At 37.4% G+C, this 20,227-nt stretch overlaps 1 protein-coding gene across 2 annotated transcripts in view; it reads left to right on the top strand.

The window, feature by feature from the left end:
- MRPS31 (mitochondrial ribosomal protein S31) overlaps positions 1–18,442 on the top strand; it is a 32,396-nt gene extending 13,954 nt beyond the window's left edge. Inside the window, exons 5-8 of one of the 2 annotated variants that reach the window (XR_009221173.1) lie at positions 1,882–1,961; positions 6,527–6,670; positions 6,852–6,978; positions 18,149–18,166. Coding sequence is in view for 1 of the 2 variants with exons in the window: in XM_058548090.1 (XP_058404073.1) it covers positions 1,882–1,961; positions 6,527–6,670; positions 18,149–18,378 (454 nt within the window). In the remaining variant the exon portion in view is untranslated. Of the gene's footprint in view, positions 1–1,881; positions 1,962–6,526; positions 6,671–6,851; positions 6,979–18,148 lie in introns of both variants that reach the window. The other variant, XM_058548090.1, reaches the window with a different exon arrangement.
- The last annotated feature ends 1,785 nt before the right edge of the window (positions 18,443–20,227 follow it).

Genomic DNA, 20,227 nt, shown 5'->3' with positions numbered 1-20,227 from the left:
TCAAGAGGTTAGAATGGCTTTGGAAGATTATTTGAATTACTAATTTAAAGTGCTCTTATGACGTTTTACTGAATAACGTTGAATGTGTACTTGGAGTTTTACTTATGATTTCTTGAGAATATTTAACTTCAGTCCTCTTTGAAATGATTCCATGCAACTACATCAGAATGCTGTATCATAATTTGATTTTTAATGATATTAACTGTCATTAAAAATTAGAAGGTAGCAAAGGAGAAGCTAAAAAAGTAGGAAAGGGGTTTATGTGCATGTAATGACTGTGTTAAAAAGCTGACTGAAGGGCTCTAGAATAAGGGGAAGCAATAGTGAGATACCAAGTTGTTCATCCTGCTCTGACCTGCGACAGCCTAAGACAGTCCAGGCCTGGACTGGTCACCAAAAACATGCCCTGGACCGATTCCCTCAGTCAGAGACGGAGAGGTGTGAGTCACGGAGCACTGGCTTGGGCGTCACCCTGGCCTGCCTCAGGCTCCTGGCGCTGTGCCACTGACTAATTCTGTGCCAGGGGCAACGTTCACAGACCCATCAGTCAGTTTCCCCACCTATAAAGTGCTGAAGGTGAAGCCTAGCTTAAATGGCTTTCTTGAGGAATAGGAAAGAAACATGTGTAAACTATATATAGTAGATGCACAGCAAATGTCTATTGTCTTCCCTTCCTCTTTAGTACATTCCTCTTAAAATTCTGTACTTTACTGGATCATTCCCTCCTTACTGTGAGTTACTTGAATCCATCATCCTGTTTACCTGCATGAAGGTGAGGGAATCCTGGGTGGGGAGAAGAATGCAAGGCACTGAGGATGGTTCTGGGGCATGAATGCCTTCGTTTACAAACACTTGGGGACCTGCTAGAGGATAATGTATCACTTATCACTCAACTTAAGTGATTTGAGATCACTTTAATTTTAATATGGTATTTGCATTTGTTCAGTCACTTTAATTTAGTAGAAAAAAGTAATTTGATCCAGAAACGAATTCAAAATTATTTAAAAAACTAACCCTCCAGTTTATAAACTGGTTTTTAATCTGCCAGTAAATTTGTTCAATAGGAACGTGAGTTGATACATAAAGCAATTGATTAAAATTATACAAGGAAAAGTTACCTGTTAACTCTCTGACATTAATTTCAATAGTTAATTAAAAATAGTTATGTAGGGTCTGCCCCGTGGCTTAGCGGTTAAGTGCGTGCGCTCCGATGCAGGCTGCCCGGGTTCGGATCCCGGGCGCGCACAGACGCACTGCTTCTCTGGCCATGCTGAGGCCGTGTCCCACATACAGCAACTAGAAGAATGTGCAACTATGACTTACAACTATCGCCTGGGGCTTTAGGGGAAAAATAAAAAAAAAAAATAGTTATGTAAAGAAAGTTAATCATTATTTTAAAATTACAGAACAATTGCTTTATAAGTGGGACTGTTTTGATTTATCTGTGCAGTCTTTTATAATTATAATTTGTAGTTAAACATTCAGTGTTTTCTGCCCTTTACGGGCAGACAAATGTTGACTGGAACAACTTCTAATTTAGTATATTTTGATAGCTTTCCACAACATTGAGTTTTCCAAACCTTAACATGAAATGAATCAAGTAAAAATTATGGCAAATTAAGCTAGTCTTTTCAGTTAGGTATTTTGGAAATTAAACTGCTTAGTTGTATTATGATGCAAAAATTCAAGAGCTTTTGTTCCTGTTTTTAGTTATCAGCCCTAAAGACGTGGCAATTTAGTTAAAATGTCTGGTGTGGGTCTCAGGAATTATTTTTAATTTCTACGTTGAATATTTTATATAAAAGTTTCTTCTCATAAACAATTTTTTTGTTGATTGTATATAAAAATATTCATTAAAATAAATTATTTTTTCTTTTTCAGTCTTAGGAAAAATATATTCAAGGGAAAGAGACTTAATATCTTTGATCTTAAGGCAGTTACAGAAGGGGCACCTGAAGCAGGTACGTTAAGAGAAGAAAAACACTATTTCTCGGGTGTAGAAACATTCCATCTTTCAAAAACATCCTTAATGTTTTGATTGCATGATAGTCAGGTACTTGAATATTCTGTCCGCATAATAGTCAGGTACTTGAATATTCCGTCCTGCCACTGGCCTGGATCTTGCTTATGAACATAGTTGTTGACATTGCTGTTCTTAGTCAGATTTCTCCCTTGAAATGTTGCATTCTGTGAGACAATGGGAGGTAAGTACTGCCAGCTGCGTGAATCCAGAGCTACAAATTGGCCACTAGGGTTAGAACGTTAATCATCACCTACTACCTCTGTGCTGTTATATAAAGATAAACTGTGGTTTCTGTCCTAAGGCAGCTTACTCTCTAGAAAAGGGGATAGCATATATAGAAGTAACGTACTGAAGTGATTCACTGACTGTTTAGGAGATGGGAGGAAGAGCATTCATTCAGAGAATGTATTTAGCAGACTTGTAGTGTTTTTTTCTTAACCCATGGTTAGTCTTTTTTATCTATTCTTCCCCCTTTCTTCCTTGGCTAAGAAGTCGAGTGCTTCAAATTCGCCAGTTTAAATCTAACTAGCAGAGAAATGTGAGTGTCCTCTTGCCTGATGTTAACCTTGGTTTACTAATTATTTAAAATAAATGAAGAAACTCAATGCAGATGGTCTCCAGGTTACAAGTGACTTCTATTTCTAAAGATTGTAAGTTAGCTTTTTGGACTTTGGTAGGAATAATTTGATATTTAAGTTCCTGGGCAATCCTCCAGTGGCTCATTTAATCTTTCTATCAGGGGCCGGCCCCGTGGCTTAGCGGTTAAGTGTGCACGCTCCGCTACTGGCAGCCCGAGTTCGGATCCCGGGCGCACACAGACGCACTGCTTGTCCAGCCATGCTAAGGCGGCATCCCACATACAGCAACTAGAAGGATGTGCAACTATGACATACAACTATCTACTGGGGCCTTGGGGAGAAAAAGGGAAAAAAAGGAGGAGGATTGGCAATAGATGTTAGCTCAGGGCCGGTCTTCCTCAGCAGAAAGAGGAGGATTGGCATGGATGTTAGCTCAGGGCTGATCTTCCTCAAAAAAAAAATAAATAAACTGAAGGTGAAGCTTAAGAGAACAACTTGCCTTCTTGTATTATGAAAACTGCATTCTGTCCTGTCTGATGAAAAGGGAATAGAAAATACAGGCATGGAGAATGGATTGCCTCTCCCCTGTTGAAGTGGCAGCTGTTAAGCTTGCCTCAAAAAGGGAATTTGTTGTCAGGGCAACTGCTGTTGTCCATCTAATGAACAGCCAGAAGAGGCACTTGGTTCTTGAAGGAACTAGCTTGCTTTTTTAAATCAGAAATCTTATTCCTAAAACTGAAATTAGCTGGCAAGAAAGTACTGAATTATATGTATTTTATAAAACAATATAAAATTACTATACTCTAATAAGGAAAATAATGCACAACTTTATGGAAATTTACTCTAATGAAGGTACCGTTTTAGTAAGCTATACTTGCATGAGTCTAAAGGATGTCTTTTGGGGCCAGCCCGGTGGCGTAGCAGTTAAGTTCGTGCATTCCGCTTCAGTGGCCTGGGCTTTGCCAGTTCGGATCCTGGGCGCAGACCAACTCACGGCTCTGCTGAGGCGGCGTCCCATATGGGAGAGCCGTAATTCTACAACTATGATTCACAACTATGTACTGGGGCTTTGGGGAGAAAAAAGAAAAAAAGAGGAAGATTGGCAACAGATGTTAGCTCAGTGCTGTTGGGGGAGAGGGAGAATCTCCCTCTACCCTTTTCCTTAAGGTTCTTATTGCTGGCCAAATAATCAACAAGACAGGTTAGCAGGAGAAAATAATACCAAGTTTAATAACATGTATACATGGGAGAAACTCAGAAATGAGCAACTCATCCCTCTGGCTAAGCTGCTTGCTTAAGTATTGCAGCTAAAGGTGAGGAGTGTGTTGGGGGTGGGTAGTGGTCTGGGACTTCAGAGCGCAGGAAGACAATTCTTTTCAGGGTCATCTATCAATAATGTGGTCAGGGAGAGACAGAGTTTGATAAAAGGGGCTTGATGCCTTTCCTATTGTAACCTCTATCCTACATTATCTTTACAGCCATCATGATAATAACTCCTTCCTGAAACAGATCTTTTGTTTTAAATTCTTTAGGCAGTTTGGGAGAGGAAACTCAAATATTCTTCCTGAGTCTCTGAGTCCTTATTGTCTTCAGCTCGAAATAATCCGCATACCAGAGTGGTGCCTCCTGGGGTAGCCTGCCCTGAGAACCATCAGGGCCAATCTTCCTCAAAAAAAAAAAGAATGTCTTTTGTTCCCATTTAAATACAAGGGTAAGAACAATGTGCAAACCTAATTTTAGCATTTATTCACTGCGGTTTCCCTCCCACCTAAAATAATACCTGGCATATAGTTGGCATTCAATAATTATTGATTGATTGAATGAATGAGTTCTTCTGTCCCATGATTCCCACATTTTGCTCCCCACTAAGTTCTTAGCACTGCTGCACAGGATATAGTCATAGACCCTACTGCTTATCCTGGAGTAATTTAGAGCTGAGAGGCAGTGTACCTTAATGGAAAAGAGTTTTGGTGTTGGGTAGATCTGGTTATTCAAACTCAGATTCTGCTGTACTAACCTCTCTGAGTCTCCCTTTCCCCAGCTGTAAAATGGGGCTAATACCTACATCTCAAAGATTAAATGAGGTATTGTAGTTAAAGTGTCAGGCACAGTGCCTGGAACACTGGACATTCAATAGTTGCAGCTGTTAACAGTGGTGATGGTGATGATGATCATGGAAAAGACCTAAGTTGATCAGTGTTCACTGAATAAGAAAAAAAAATGACCATGATAAGTTATTTTACTGGTATGCTTACTCTGCAAATGTGGCTAATTAAGCCTAACTGCAGTGATCTTTTCTCTGTGTCAGATGTTCTAGGCCAACACACTCAATATCCCGCAGTCAGTGTGTGGTGAGCCATGGTCACACATGAACTTTGGTGTACAGGTCTTTGTATGGATGTGTGTTTTCTTCTAGGTAAATATCTAGGAGTAAAATTGTTGTATGATAAGTATATCCTTAACTTTTTCAGAAACTGCCCAACTGCTTTCTGAAGTGGTTGTACCATTTTGCGTTCCCACCAGCAATGACTAGTGGGAATACGACTCATTCTTAAAAGATGTCTTAAATTTCCAAAGCAAATCAATGATTGAAACATGTGATATGATGGTGGTCATAAGCTAACATTATATTACCTTACTTGTAGAGTTGTTGTGAGGATTAAATGAACTAATGCAGGGGCTGGCCCCGTGGCTTAACGGTTAAGCGTGCGTGCTCCGCTACTGGCGGCCCGGGTTCGGATCCCGAGCATGCACCAACGCACTGCTTTTCTGGCAAGGCTGAGGCAGTATCCCACATACAGCAACTAGAAGGATATGCAACTATCTACTGGGGCTTTGGGGTAATAAAGGAGGAGGATTGGCAATAGATATTAGCTCAGAGCCAGTCTTCCTCAGCAAAAAGAGGAGAATTGGCATGGATGTTAGCTCAGGGCTGATCTTCCTCACCAAAAAAAAAAAAAATGAACTAATGCATAAAAAGCAGTTAGCACAGGGGCCGGCCCCTTGGCGCGGTGGTTAAGTGCACAAGCCCCACTGCTGGCGGCCCGGGTTCTGACCGCTTGTCAGGCCATGCTATGGCGGCGTCCTGTATAAAGTAGAAGATGGGCACAGATGTTAGCCCAGGGCCAGTCTTCCTCAGCCAAAAAAAAAAAGAGAAAAGAAAAAAAGCACAGAGAAAGAGCTCAATATCCATTAGTTGTAGTGTCATTATCATTGTTATTAAATTATGTTAATTTAACTTCTTTGGTCTTTATTAGTAGTACATTAGTGACTTATCTTAACAGACTAAAAATAAACAACCTGGATTTTAAAGTCACATGTTGAATAAAAAATATTCACGTTCAGGGGCCGGCCTGGTGGTGCAAGCAGTTTAGTGCGCGTGCTCTGCTTTGGCATCCCGGGGTTCACAGGTTCGGATCCTGGACGCAGACCTACGCACCACTTGTCAAGCCATGCTGTCGTGGCGTCCCATATAAAGTAGAGGAAGATGGGCACAGATATTAGCTCAGGGCCAATCTTCCTCAGCAAAAAAGGAGGAGGATTAGCATCAGATGTTAGCTCAGGGCTGATCTTCCTCACAAAAAACAAAAAAACCAAAAAATATTCACATTCATTAGAACATCCTTAAACAAAATACACATTTCTTTTTTCCTTTCCAGTAGAGGGGGCAGTGAGACTTTAGGGGTTGATTACATAGCATTGTAGTAAAACAAAAGTTAAGGCTTGCCATTTTTGTAGTTGTAGTCTTAATGTATCATTTTTGTTTCAATTTTAGCTCTCAGAGAGTGACCTTTCATTATATACTGTTTAATTATGAGCTTCAAAGTCTGAAAATGTATTACCAGTGCAGAGTTGATTGTAACATTTTTAGAAATAAAGATATTTACATTGACTTGTGCTAATTTGGAATGTTTTTATTATACAGAGACGGCACCTTCACTGTGGGATGTGGAATTTGCTAAGCAGTTAGCCGCAGTAAATGAACAGCCCTTTCAGAATGGTTTTGAACAGATGATCCAGTGGACAAAAGAGGGGAAACTGTGGGAGTTCCCAATTAACAATGAAGCAGGTAAGTCTTAAGTTCAGACATTTGTAAAATTCTGTGATTGAGAGTCAATCGGGCAGATGTTCAGTTATAGAATCTAGATATTTACATGAATTTTGAAACTTTGTATAGACATCTTTGTGGTGTCCTAAAAGAAATCTGACAGTGTTTTTAGAAAGAACGTTACAATTTCGCTTAATTCTAGACGTTTGATGAGGAAACTGAAGAAGTAAAATTATATGACAGAAATACATCATGAATTTCTATGATATAAAAGTGTTGAGAACTGCAAATGATGACAGTTTTCTAGTTGCTAAGCAAGAGATTACCTGGTAAATCTTCTAATTCATTAACTACTGGGTATGAGATTATACTTCAATTTTAGAGAACATTACAACTCTTAAAGTCTTATGCCGGTATCTTTTATTCATAAAACCATTGCATTAATGAGGTTTAAGTTTCTTGTACTCAAAGCCATTCAAAGCACAAATTTTAGGAGGCTTTGAAATTCTTTCGCTGCATACCTAGATGCTTTCAGCTGGTAATAAAATATTATCTACTTTCCTGGAGATTTTTCTGGAAATGTTACCTCTTCCTCAGTCAAGGAAAGGAAAACAGTATTACTATGCTCTTAATTTTTTATGGCACTCATGCTGTCATCAGCTAAACATTTTCATTGAATTTTATAGATGTATTTTGAATTAGAAGAGATTCATTTACTTTTATGGTAAGATTAGCTAGAAATTGGAAGCACCTCAATAAGTCTTAGGAAAATGTAGTCCCTATTTTAACCTTTGTAGTAGTATGCTGTCACTGTAATATTTTAATTTTTGATAACTTTTCATTTGATTAATGAATGGAAGTTTTAATATCAGAAATATTTAGTCTTATATCTTCATAAAGTATTACTTCATATAGGAGAACTTTAGAGACTTACAAATCCTTTAACAAATTCTTAATATTTTGTGTATTTTTATGGTATATACAGTAATGTAGTATGCTGTGTTTCATCTACTATATAACATGTATTTCTTTTTTTTTTTTTTTTTTTTGTGAGGAAGATCAGCCCTGAGCTAACATCCATGCTAATCCTCCTCTTTTTGCTGAGGAAGACCGGCTCTGAGCTAACATCTATTGCCAATCCTCCTCCTTTTTTCCCCCAAAGCCCCAGTAGATAGTTGTATGTCATAGCTGCACATCCTTCTAGTTGCTGTATGTGGGACGTGGCCTCAGCATGGCCGGACAAGTGGTGCGCCGATGCGCCCCCGGGATCCGAACCCCGGGCGGCCAGCAGTGGAGCGCGCGCACTTAACTGCCAAGCCACAGGGCCAGCCCTATATTTGTCCTTCTGTACATATTTGAGTACTTTTAATTCCTAGAAGGGTCAAACAATAGGTATATTTTACATTGCAGTAAGTATTGACACATTCTCTTCTAAAAAGATAGCCAGTTGACTCTCAACCAACTATATGAAAATCTGTCTCTCCACACCTCACCTAATGCTGCATATTTATTAATCTTTCAAATATTCAGGGCAAAAGTGGTATCATTGGTATTTTTATTTGCATTTCCTGGATTGCTAACCAGATTGTGCATCTTTTTGTATGGTTATTGGCTATTTTGTATTCTGTGACTTACATCTTCATATCCTTTGACTTTATCTGTTAGGTTGTTTTATCAGTTTGTAGGAACTTGATATATATTACAGACTTTAATACTTCGACTCTTACATAGTTGGAAATATTGTCTCCTAGTCTATCTCTTTCTTTACAAATTAATTTGAGTTTTTAAAGTCATAGTAAGCTTATAGTTTAATATAAAGCAGTTCTTTTTGTTACCTAATCAGGTTTTCTCAGAGCCAACCTCTTTCAATCTTTCAGCTGTATTTTATTTTTTATATTTCTAAATTATATGCCTAATTCTATTATCCATTTTAGATGTTATCTAGTGTGTGTGTCTTCCCCTCATCCTCTCGATATAGATATAGCATAATTTTTGCTCCATCTGTATTCATTGTTTATATTAGTATGACTATAATATTCATAAGTTTCAGAATGATGATCTTTGGCAAGGGATTTTATTTGTTTAAAATCATTGTTCTAGGCACCATTGGGGCCTTTAATCTGGGAACTTTATTCTTCCATTCTGGAGAAATTTTCTTTTATTATTTATTTGATAATTTAGGTCTCCTAATCTCTTCTCTATCTCTTTTTGTTCTAAGCTCTGGGAACATTCCTCAACTTTATCTTACAACCTTTCTCTTGGGTTTTTGTTTCTAATATCATATTTTTAACTTCTAACCTCCCCCACCTTTTTAAAAATTGTTGTTATTCCTGGTATTGGATTGATTTTCTTCTGCTACCAACATTCTTTTAGCGTCCTCAAAGTTTCTTTTTGTTTTGGAGTTTGTATTAGGTTAACACTAGCTGCTGTTTCATTGAGACCCCACAAATGCAATTGTTCAACAGGATAGAAATTTATTTGATATAATAGTTCAAGTTCCAGATCAGTAAGCAGCTGTGCTGCACACAGTTGTCCAAGGATCCAGGTTTCTTCCGTTGTATCTTCCCTGCCGTAGGCAAGGGAAGTGCACATTCTATCTTCCTCATGTGCATCATTAAAGGTGAATCACAGGAGCGTTGTGCTCAGGCTTACAAGAAGGGGAAAAGAGGGTATAGTGTAAGCAATTCTACTATCTTAAAGGCTCTGGCTTGAAAATGTCACACATCACTTCTGTTCATATTCCATTGGTGAAAATGTAATTGTATGGCCACGCCTCACCCAAAGGGGGCTGGAAAATGTAATGTTGCTGAACAGCCACATAAGGGTTTTTAATTCTTCTACTTTGATAAAAATGGAAAATGGATTTTGTTAGATGGGTGTCAGTTTTTGCTAAGGTGTTTTTCACTTATATTAGAGGTTTTCCTAAAATGTCTGCTGTTCTTTGGATGTTTGTTCATACTTTAGAGTTCAAGACCATAAAAAGCTGTTTATTGGATTTGTGTACATGCTGAGACTTGTCAGCTAGTGGGCTTCATTTCAGAGGGGTTGGGAAGGAGCCAATTTGGAGACCATCACAACTCCATAGTTAATAGTGCTTTGCATTGAGTCTCTCCAGTAAGAAGTCTTCCAACTGCTGACTTGAGGCTGTAGGCATTGACTGTGCTCTGAGAACCGTGCAGGGGACGGGACGGGGACGGGGGCGTGTCTCATCAGTCAGCGTGCAGACTTTTACTTAATTCCCTCTTATCAACTCAGTGACTTATTCCTCTTCCCCATTTTAATTTCTCCCAGAAATAAACTGCCCATCTTCTTTGGGAATGGATAGTGTCGTCATCTAGAGGTGCATGGGGAAGATGGGACATGGGAGATCTAACTATTCCCTAAACCAGTTTTAATTAATCCTGTTTTTTGTCCCTCATCCCCACTCCTAATTTCACTGGTACGTGGTGCCTCTAATTCCTGAAGCCTTTGAAGTCTGTTTGCTTCTTCTTGTCTTCCCCTTCTAAAGGTATTTGGTTTTAGCATCTTCCACTCTGCTAAATGAGTTACTGCTCACATGTCCACTTTCCCCCTTCTAAAGTTTTGCTGATCTACTCCTGTCTGTTTTTCTCTTTGTCTTTGTACTTTTATACTTGTTATTCCTTTTACTTTCTTTGGAGTGAAGATTTAAAAGGCACGGATTAAGTCTGCTACTTTTTAACTAGAAGTCGTTGCCGCTTATCTGGTAACTGTTTAGAATGTCTTTAACCAACAGCGATTTTAATTTGTACATAGTCAGATCTGTTAGCCTTTTCCTGTTGAATCTACCTGGAACTTACTTTGTATAGAGTAACCCCCCTTTAGCTCTCTCTCTCCCTTCATTTTATACTTGCCAGTACCACTTGGCTCTCATTCATTCATTGACTCATTCAGGAAGCATCTATTCATTGTGTCCTCCTGGAGCATTCTAAATTGCAAAGAGTGTTAATCTCTCATCTAGAGCAAGGGTGATAAGAAATAAGATTACCTACGCCCTTTATTAGATGCTCCAATCCCCTGATACAGCATAGTCATAATTACTGTGCCCATCTACCCCATGAGGATTTCATATATGTCAGAGATGGTTGGCCTTCAGACCAATGTCTATGAATGATTTAATAAATTAATTGTTGAGCTTGTGTTAACATGGCTATTTTTTTCAAAGCTTTCTCTTGGAAAATTTTCTTTAAGTGTTATATCTTAGTATATCTAAGGAGGATACTAATAACTAACAAACAACAGCAAAATCTCAATCCAGAAGTCACCATTGGATTTTTTTTTTTTTTTAAGATTTTATTTATTTATTTTCCCCCAAAGCCCCAGTAGATAGTTGTATGTCGTAGTTGCACATCCTTCTAGTTGCTGTATGTGGGACGCGGCCTCAGCATGGCCGGAGAAGGGGTGCGTCGGTGCACCCCCGGGATCCGAACCTGGGCCGCCAGCAGCAGAGTGCGCGCACTTAACCGCTAAGCCACGGCGCCGGCCCACCATTGGATTTTTGAGAGCAGTTATCACCTTGATTTTGTTCCCAATGCTACAGACCTTATTTTTAAGCCCTAACATACTCTCTTTCAAATATATTGGAAGTTTAAACCTGCCCTGACCTGTTTTTCATTTTACAACATTAGCCATATTGAATTTTTTATAGAATAATTGTCACATGAAACTGTTAACAGTGTTTGGCTGTATGGAAAAGACCTCTAGCAAAGTGAGGCTTTAATTTTTCACTTTTTACCTCTCTAGGTTGTATTTCCCCCATTCCCACTCCCAGGTGCATATTGCCTTTAAAAAAAAGTAAAGGAATAACAGACTTGTGTGGTGGTATAAACTGTTGAGAGCCATATAGAATTCTAAATGAGATTTAAAAAATTTTTTTAACCAATAATTTGTCTTCTTAAAAAAAATACATATGTATATAGAAAAAGGATTAGAAGGGTATACACCAAAATGTTAGCAGTGATTGTCCTTGGAAGATGTGGTAGAAGTTGTTGGGGGTTGTGGGTTAGAGAACAACTTCCATTTTTTTTACTTCCTACCCATCTCTTTTACTGTATTTCATTGAATATGACATACTTTTGTTCTTCAGCATTTTAATATCTCTGAAATCATGACGCATCTTACCATGCTAGTCTGGCATCAGTGAAGAGGTTGTTGTCATTGCCTGTGTGTATGTGCATCCACACTTGCAGAAGGGGTGTGGGAAGAGGCCATAGTGGAGCACTCTTAAGAAATGCTGCATCATGAACGTTCTTAATAGTGTGTAGAAAAGCATGACCACTGACAACTCAGTGTTGAAAAGCCAGTTGAAGAGAATTGGATTCTGAATGTGAAGAAGCCTTAGGAATACCTTAACCAATTGTATCAGTTTTTGCTGCATAACAAGCTACCTCAAAACTTAGTAAAACAACAGCTGAGTTGTACCTGCTCATGAGTTTATGGGTTTTCTGGTTGGTTTTGGCAGGTTCGCTGGGGGTGGGTTGTTCTAGAGTGCCTTCTCTCACATGTCTCGTTGTTGGTGCAGGCTCTTGTCAGGGGAGATTGAGATAACTGGTTTATGTGTCACCCCCCCTCACACAGACTAGCCTGGGCTTGTTCACGTGGCTGTGGAAGAGTTCCTAATAGCAAGGAAGAGCAAGGATACAGGTGCAGTGCTTTTCAAGCCTTTGTTGCATTGTGTTTGATAATATCCCATTGACCAAAGCAGGTCACCTGGCCAACCCCAAATTCAGGGGTTGGAGAAACAGGCTGTATGGGAAGAATGGTCAAGCCATTTCGCAGAGGGGCATGTAGACAAGCATAGGAGTGATATATGGCCGTTTGGCAATCTAACGCCTTGATTTATTTTCTGTATATTTTAGTTTTTATAAAAGTAATGTGTAGATCTTTAAATGGCCCAATAAGTAAAAAGAACTGTTTCAATAAGTAAAAAATAATTCTAAGTGATTAGAAAGCATTCTTTAAACCTTGTATTTTGAGATAATTGTGGATTCACATGCAGTTGTAAGAAATAGTAAACATCCTGTATACTCTACCCATTTTCCCCCAGTTGTCGCGTCCTGCGTAATCACAATACAACATCACAGCCAGGCGATTGGCATTGATACAGTCCTTCAACCATGTTCAGGTGTTACCAGTTTTACATGTACTCCTTTGTGTGTGTGTGTGTGTTTAGTTCTGTGCACTTCTATCACATGTGGATTCCTGTGACCACGACCACAGTCGAGATTCAGAACAGCTCCTTCACCTTGAGATCTCTCCTACAGGCCTTTTATAACCACGTCTGCTTGCTTCCTGCTGCCTTCCCTTCTTAGTCCCTGATCCCTGGCAATCACTAAATCCATTCTCCATTCCTATAACTTTGTTATTTCAAGAAATATATATACAAATGGAGTCATACAATATGTAACCTTTGGGGATTAGGTTTTTTTTACTCAGCATGATTAACTCGCTGGAGATTTATCCATAGGGTTTTTTGTTGTTTTGTTTTATTACTGAATAGTATTCCATGGTTTGAATGTACCATATGGTTTGTTTAACCATTCACCTGATAAGAGATATCTGGGTTGTTACCAGTTTTTGGCTATTACGAATAAAGGTGCTATAAATATTCATGTACAGGTTTCTGTATGAATATAAATTTCCATTTCCCTGGGAGAGATACCCAAGTGTGCAATTGGGCTGTATGGTAGTTGCATGTTTAGTTTTTAAGGAAACTTCCAAGCTGTTTTCTGGAGTGACTATGCTGTTTTATATTCCCATCAGCAATGTCTGAATGATCTAATTTCTCTTCATTCTCAACAGCATTTGATGTTGTCATTATTTTTTCTTTTAGATGTGTTCACATTCTGAGAGGTGTGTATTGATGTGATTTTAATCTGCATTTTTCTAATGGCTGATGAGGTTGAACATCTTTCTCATGTGTATATTTGCCATCTTCTTGTATATCTTCAGTGAAATGTTTCTTCTTGTTTTTTGCATCTTTGTCCATTTTCTAATTAGATTGTTTTTCTCACTGTTGAGTTTTGAGAGTTTTTTTATGTATTCCAGATACTAGTCCTTTGTTGAATATACGGTTTGCAAATATTTTCTCCGAGTCCGTAGTTTTTTTCATCCTTTTTTTTTTATGAGGAAGATTAGCCCTGAGCTAACATCCGCTGCCAATCCTCTTTTTTTTGTGTGTGTGTGTGAGGAAGATCGGCCCTGAGCTAACATCTGCCATTCCTCCTGTTTTTGCTGAGAAAGACTGGCCCTGGGCTAACATCCATGCCCATCTTCTTCTACTTTATATGGGACGCCTGCCACAGCATGGCCTGACAAGCGGTGCGTCGGTGCAGGCCTGGGATCCGAACCGGTGAATCCTGGGCCGCCACAGTGGAGCGCACGCACCTAACCGCTTGCGCCACCAGGCTGGCCCCAATCCTCCTCTTTTTGCTAAGGAAGATTGGCCCTAGGCCAACATCCGTGCCCATCTTCCTCTACTTTATGTGGGACGCCTGCCACAGCATGGCTTGACAAGTGGTGCGTAGATCTGCACCCGAGATCTGAACCTGTGAACCCCGGGCCGCCAAAGTGGAGTGTGCGAATTTAACCACTATGCCACTGGGCCGGCCCCCTGTCTTTTCATCCTTCTAACAGAGTCTTTCACAGACCAAAAGTTTTTAATTTTGGTGGGGTCCAATTTTTCCTTTTATGGATCATGCTATTGGTATCAAGTTCTTTGCCAGCCCTAGCACCAGAAGATTTTCCCCTATGTTTTTTTTCTATAAGATTTATAGTTTTACATTTAAGTCAGTGATCCACTGTGTGTCAATTAGTATGAGGTATGAGGTTTGGGTTCATTTTTTTTTTCTATCAGTAGATATTCAGTTGCTCTGTCACCAGTTGTTGAAAAGGCTATCCTTTCTCCATTGCATTGTCTTTACACCTTTGAAAAAGTTGGGCATATTTGTCAAATCACTATGTTGTACACCTGAAACTAATACAATATTATATGTCAACTATACTTCAATAAAAACAAATAAATAAATAAGTTTTTTAAAATTGGGCATATTTGTCTTCTAGGGCTACCATAACGAAATACCACAGATGGGGTGGCTTAAACAACAGAAATTAATTTTCTTATCGTTCTGGAAGCTGGAAGTCCAAGATCAAGGTGTTGGCAGGGTTGCTTTCTCCTGAGGCCTCTCTCCTTGGCTTGCAGATGGCCCCCTTCTCATTGTGTCTTCACATGGTCTTTTCTCTGTCTGTGGTCTTTTCTCTGTCTGTGTGCACTCTTGGTGTCTCTTCAGCCTTTCTTATAAGGACACCAGTCCTATTGGATCTGGGCTCTACTCTTATGATCTCATTTAACCTTAATTACCTCCTTGAAGGCCCTATTTCTAAATAAGGCCACATTGGGGATCAGGACTTCAACCTGTCAATTGTCTATATCAACTGTGTACATAGTTCAGTCCATAACAGGGTCTGTTTCTGGGTTCTTGATTTTGTCCCATCGGTCTATGTGTCCCTCAGCCAGTACCATACTCTTTTGATTACTCTAGCTATATAGTAAGTCTTGGCATTATTCTTCCCACTTCACTCTTCTCTTTGAAGATTGTTTTAGCTGTTCTAGGACTTGTGCCTTTCCATATAAATTTTAGAATAACCTTGCCTGTGGCAAAACTTTGCTGGGATTTTGATAGGAAGTGCATTAAACCTATAGACCAATTTGGAGAGAATTGACTTCTTTAATATGTTGTCTTCCAATTTAAATTTAATTAGAAATGTGATTGATTTTTATGTGTTGATCTTGCATCCTGTAACCTGACTGAACTCACTTACTAGTTCTGGGAGGTTTTTTGTGGATTCCTTGGGATTTTCTTTGTAGACAATCATGTTGTCTACAAATAGAGAGCGTTTTATTTCTTCCTTTCCCATCTGTATGCCTTGTCTTCCTCCCTCCCTCCCTCATTGCAGGGGCTAGAACTTGCAGTGCTGTGTTGAGTAAGAGGAGCAAGAGCTGACCTCCTTGCCTTGTTCATGAACCTGGGGGAGAAGCTTTCAGTCTGTCACCATTAAGTATGATATTAGTTGTAGATTTTGTGTAGATGCTCTTTATCAAGTTGAAGTAGTTTCTCTCTTTTCCTAATTTGCTGAGAGTTTTTATCAAAATGAGTGTTGGGTCATATGATTTTTCTTCTTTAACCTGTTGATATGGTGGATTACACTGATTTTCAACTGTTGAACCAGCCTTGCATACCTGGAGTAAATCCCACTTGATCTTGGTGTCTAAGTCTTTTTATACATTGTTAGATTGGTTTGCTAATTTCGTTGAAATTTTGCCTCCAAGTTCATGAGAGATATTAGTTCGTAGTTCTCTCTCTCTCCTTTTTTTTTTTTTGTTGTTGTTGTTGTTGCTGTTGTATCTTTGTCTGGTTTGAATAACAAAGTAATACTGGCCTAAGAAAATGAATTAGGAAGTATCCCTTCTTCTAATTTCTGGAAGAAATTGTGTAAAATTGGTGTTAATTCTTTAAATGTGTGATCAAATTCTCCAGTGAAGTGATCTGGGTTTAGGGATTTCTCTTTTGAGAGCTTTTAAATTTTACATTCCTTTTCTTTAATAGTTATAAGACTGTTCAGGTTATCTATTTTATTTTCGTTGAGTTTTGGTAGTTTAATGGATTTTAAGTTGTTCATTTTTTTCAAGTTGTTGAGTTTGTGAGTGTAAAGTTGTTCGTAGTATTCTTTTATCCCTCTAATGATTTCAGGATTTATAATGGTAAATTTTATTCCTAATATTGGTGGTGTGTGTCTTCTGTTCTTTTTTCTTTATCAGATGTGCTAGAGATTTATCAATTTTACTGATATTTTTTTGAAGAACCAGATATCAGTTTCATTGATTTTCTCTATTTTCACTGTTACTGATTTCTGATGTTATCTTTATTACTTCCTTCCTTTTGCTTGCTTTGGGATTATTTTGCTCTTCTTTTACTAGGTTCTTGAGGTGGGAGCTTAGATTAGGGATTAGGTTATAGCTGTGTCTCACATTTTGATTTGTTGTGCTTTCATTCTCATTCAATTCTATTTGTTTGTTTTAAATTTCCTTTGAAATTTCCTCTGTGACCCATGAATTATTTATAAGTGTATTAATTTCCAACTGTTTGAAGATTTTTGTCTTTCTGTTATCGATTTCTAGTTTGATTCTATTATGATCAGAAAATGTCCTGTGTATTATTTCAATTGTTTTAAATGTGTTAAAGCTTATTTGTGACCCAGGATAGGGTTTAGCTAGGTGAATGTTCCGTGGATGCTTGAAAAGAATTTTGTATTTTGCAATAGTTGGGTATTCTGTAGACATCAGTTTGATCCTTTTGGTTGATGTTGTGCAGTTCTTCTATATCTTTGCTAATTTTTTACCTGGCAGTTCTCTCAATTGCTGACAGTGGTATATTGAAATCTCCAACTATATTTGTGGATTTTGCTAGTTCTCCTTTATTTCTATCAGTTTTTCTTTCAGGTGTTTAGAAAGTCTGTTTGGTGCATACGTAATTCAGATAACTAAGTCTTCTTGGTGGATTGATCTTTTTATTATGTAATGTTCTTTTTTCTCCCTAGTAATTTTCTTTGCTCTGAAGTCTGATACTCATATAGCCACTCATGCTTTTTTTTTTTAAATTAATGTTAGCAAGATATATCTTTCTGCGTCCTTTTACTTCAACCTACCTATGTTGTGTTTGAAGTGAGTTTCTTGTAGATAGCATATACTTGGATCGTATTTTTACATCCACTCTGCCAATCTCTATCTTTTGATTGGTGTATTTAGACCATTTACATGTCAAGTAATTATTGATTTGTTAGGACTTAAGTCTGTTCGAACATTTTCCTGTTATCTTTCTGTTGCCAATTTCTACTTTGATTCATTATGATTGGAAAACATACTATATATTATTTCAGTTATTTTAAATGTATTGAAGTTTGTTTTGTACAAACATTTTGTGACAAAAGAAACCATTTCATTGTTTGTTTTCTGTTCATTTTCTTTGTTTCTTATTCCTCTGTCTTTTCTTGGCTTCTTATGGGCTGCTTGAACATATTTTAGGATTCCATCTTGTTTTATTTATGTATTTTTTAGTGTAGTTTGTAGTTTTCTTAGTGGTTGCTTTAGATATTAAAATATTCATTAGCAGTAATTGCTGCTACACTTTAAACATTTACAGTATGCTAAGCGTTGTAGAAGAGCTTTGTGTCTGTTTAATCTTTACAAAAACTCCATGAAGAAGGTGCTGTTTTAATCCACATTTTATGCCTGAGGAAACTAATGCTCAGAGAAATTAATTAATTTGCCTAGTCACACAGTTGTTAAATTGGTGGGCAAACCTACGTCTAACTCCAAAGTTCATACCTTTACCTGTAATACTATATTACCTCATTCATGTTAATTTTATGATATAGCTTTTAGATTCAAAATTATAATGTAATATATTTTGTCTCGTTTCCTAGGTTTTGATGATGATGGTTCAGAATTTTATGAACATATATTTCTGGATAAATACCTGGAGGATTTTCCAAAACAAGGACCAATTCGCCACTTCATGGAGCTGGTGACCTGTGGTCTTTCCAAAAACCCATATCTGAGTGTTAAACAGAAGATCGAACACATAGAGTGGTTTAAAAATTATTTTAATGAAAAACGGGACATTCTAAAAGACAGTAACATACAGTTCAATTAAGACCATGGAAATTTTTATTTCAAGCTGTTGGAGATTGATATTATAAGTAAATAAGATAATTTTACTAGAAGTTTTCCTATATTGTGTTATTACATCTGATTTGAATGGTATAAATGTTAAATTGTTTAAAAGTATATAATGGTAACTGAAAAATATTCTTACCTCGAAAAAAATTATCAGCATTCATACATTCAACTAGTAATTCTTAACAAAAAGAATATCTAGAATTAGTAATAAGACAACTTCCTATAACCTTTTTCTCTTCATTCAGTAACCATACTTCTTTGAAATACAGTTCTTAGCCATGTAGCTGATGACATCAGAGGGCTATAACAGTTGAGATGATTTATAGACAGATTTATATGCATAGACTATATATATTTACATATACATATATTTTTCTGTATTGCATATACACATATTTATATTTTTTTATGTATTTCACACCGAATTAACTACCCTGGCCTAAGTTTGGGTCAACACAGAGAAGTAACCTTGTTCAAGGAGAGTTTATTCTAATCCCTGCTAGTACTTGAGGTCTTCATGACAAAGTTAGAACTATTTATTTTCTATTAGGGTGCTTAGCAGTGTGATTCAAATTCATACAACTCAAAAGATTGAAGATTCTTAAAAAAACTCAAAACAAGAACTTAGTTTACAGTGTCCCCAGGCTAGTAGTGTTTCAGGACTCTGGCACAAGCAAACAAAAATTATATGTGAAGGAATGCACCATAAACCCAGACTTCAAATTACAAAACACATAAGGAAACAAAGCACCATGGATACACACCAGCAGAAACAACACAACAGAATCAGGCTCATAAAGCTTTTAGATATTGGGCTTACCTTATTCAGAATATAAAATATGTGTGACTTAGAATAAAATATAGAGCAGGAGACAAAAAAAGTGACCAAATAGATTTGAAAAAAAAAAAAATTTAGTGAAGGAGTTTAACAACAGACTAGACACTGGAAAATAGATCTAAAGAAATTATCCACATGCAGCAGAGAGAAACAAAGAGAAAAGAAATATGAAAGAGAGGTAAAGATTAATGTAGGAAAGTAACATTTGTGCAATCAGATTTCCAAAGGAGAGACAAGAAGAAATGGGTCAAAGGCTATCTTTGGATGAAAGACAATCAGTTCACAGTTAAATAATGATCTCTCAGTCTTATATAGACACTGCCCAACAACAGCAGGATACATTCTTTTCAGGTACATTGGAACACTTAAAATTTTCTATTTTAATGTGGGTATTTAGTTCATTTATATTCATCATAGTTACTGATATGACTGGATTACTGGATTTATTTCTAATACCTCTTTTGTGTACCCTTTGTATTCTTGCCTTCATTTTGGTAATTTTTTCTCGTGCTGTACTAGTGGGAGAGGAGGACAGAAAACAAAATATCTTTCAAAAATCAGGGCTAAATACATTTGTCAGATAAACAAAAGCAGTTGGCTACTAGCAGGTCATTAAGAAACTTCTAAAGATGTACTTCAGGCAAAAGAGAAATCCCAAATTTAAGGTCTAAAGTACAAGAAGAAATAGCAAAGAAAGTGGTAAATATGTAAGTTAATTCTAAATAATGATAATAATGTCTTATGGGATTAAGTAAAATATATGACAATAATAGGGTATGTTAGAATGGATTTTTAAAAATGTCAAGTGATATGCTGTTTATCAGAGGCACAACTAAAACAAGAATACCAAAAGGTTGAAAGTAAAAGGGAAAAAATATATCAGATAAACGTTAATCAAAAGAAATCTAGTGTAGCTATATTCATATCAGAAAATAAAAAAGTCTGAAAGGCATTATGAGAGAGAAATCTATCAAGAATATATAAC

Source organism: Diceros bicornis, chromosome 9, assembly GCF_020826845.1.
Source record: "Diceros bicornis minor isolate mBicDic1 chromosome 9, mDicBic1.mat.cur, whole genome shotgun sequence".
Taxonomy (NCBI): Eukaryota; Metazoa; Chordata; class Mammalia; order Perissodactyla; family Rhinocerotidae; genus Diceros; species Diceros bicornis.
This window is presented reverse-complemented; position numbering and strand designations above follow the sequence as displayed.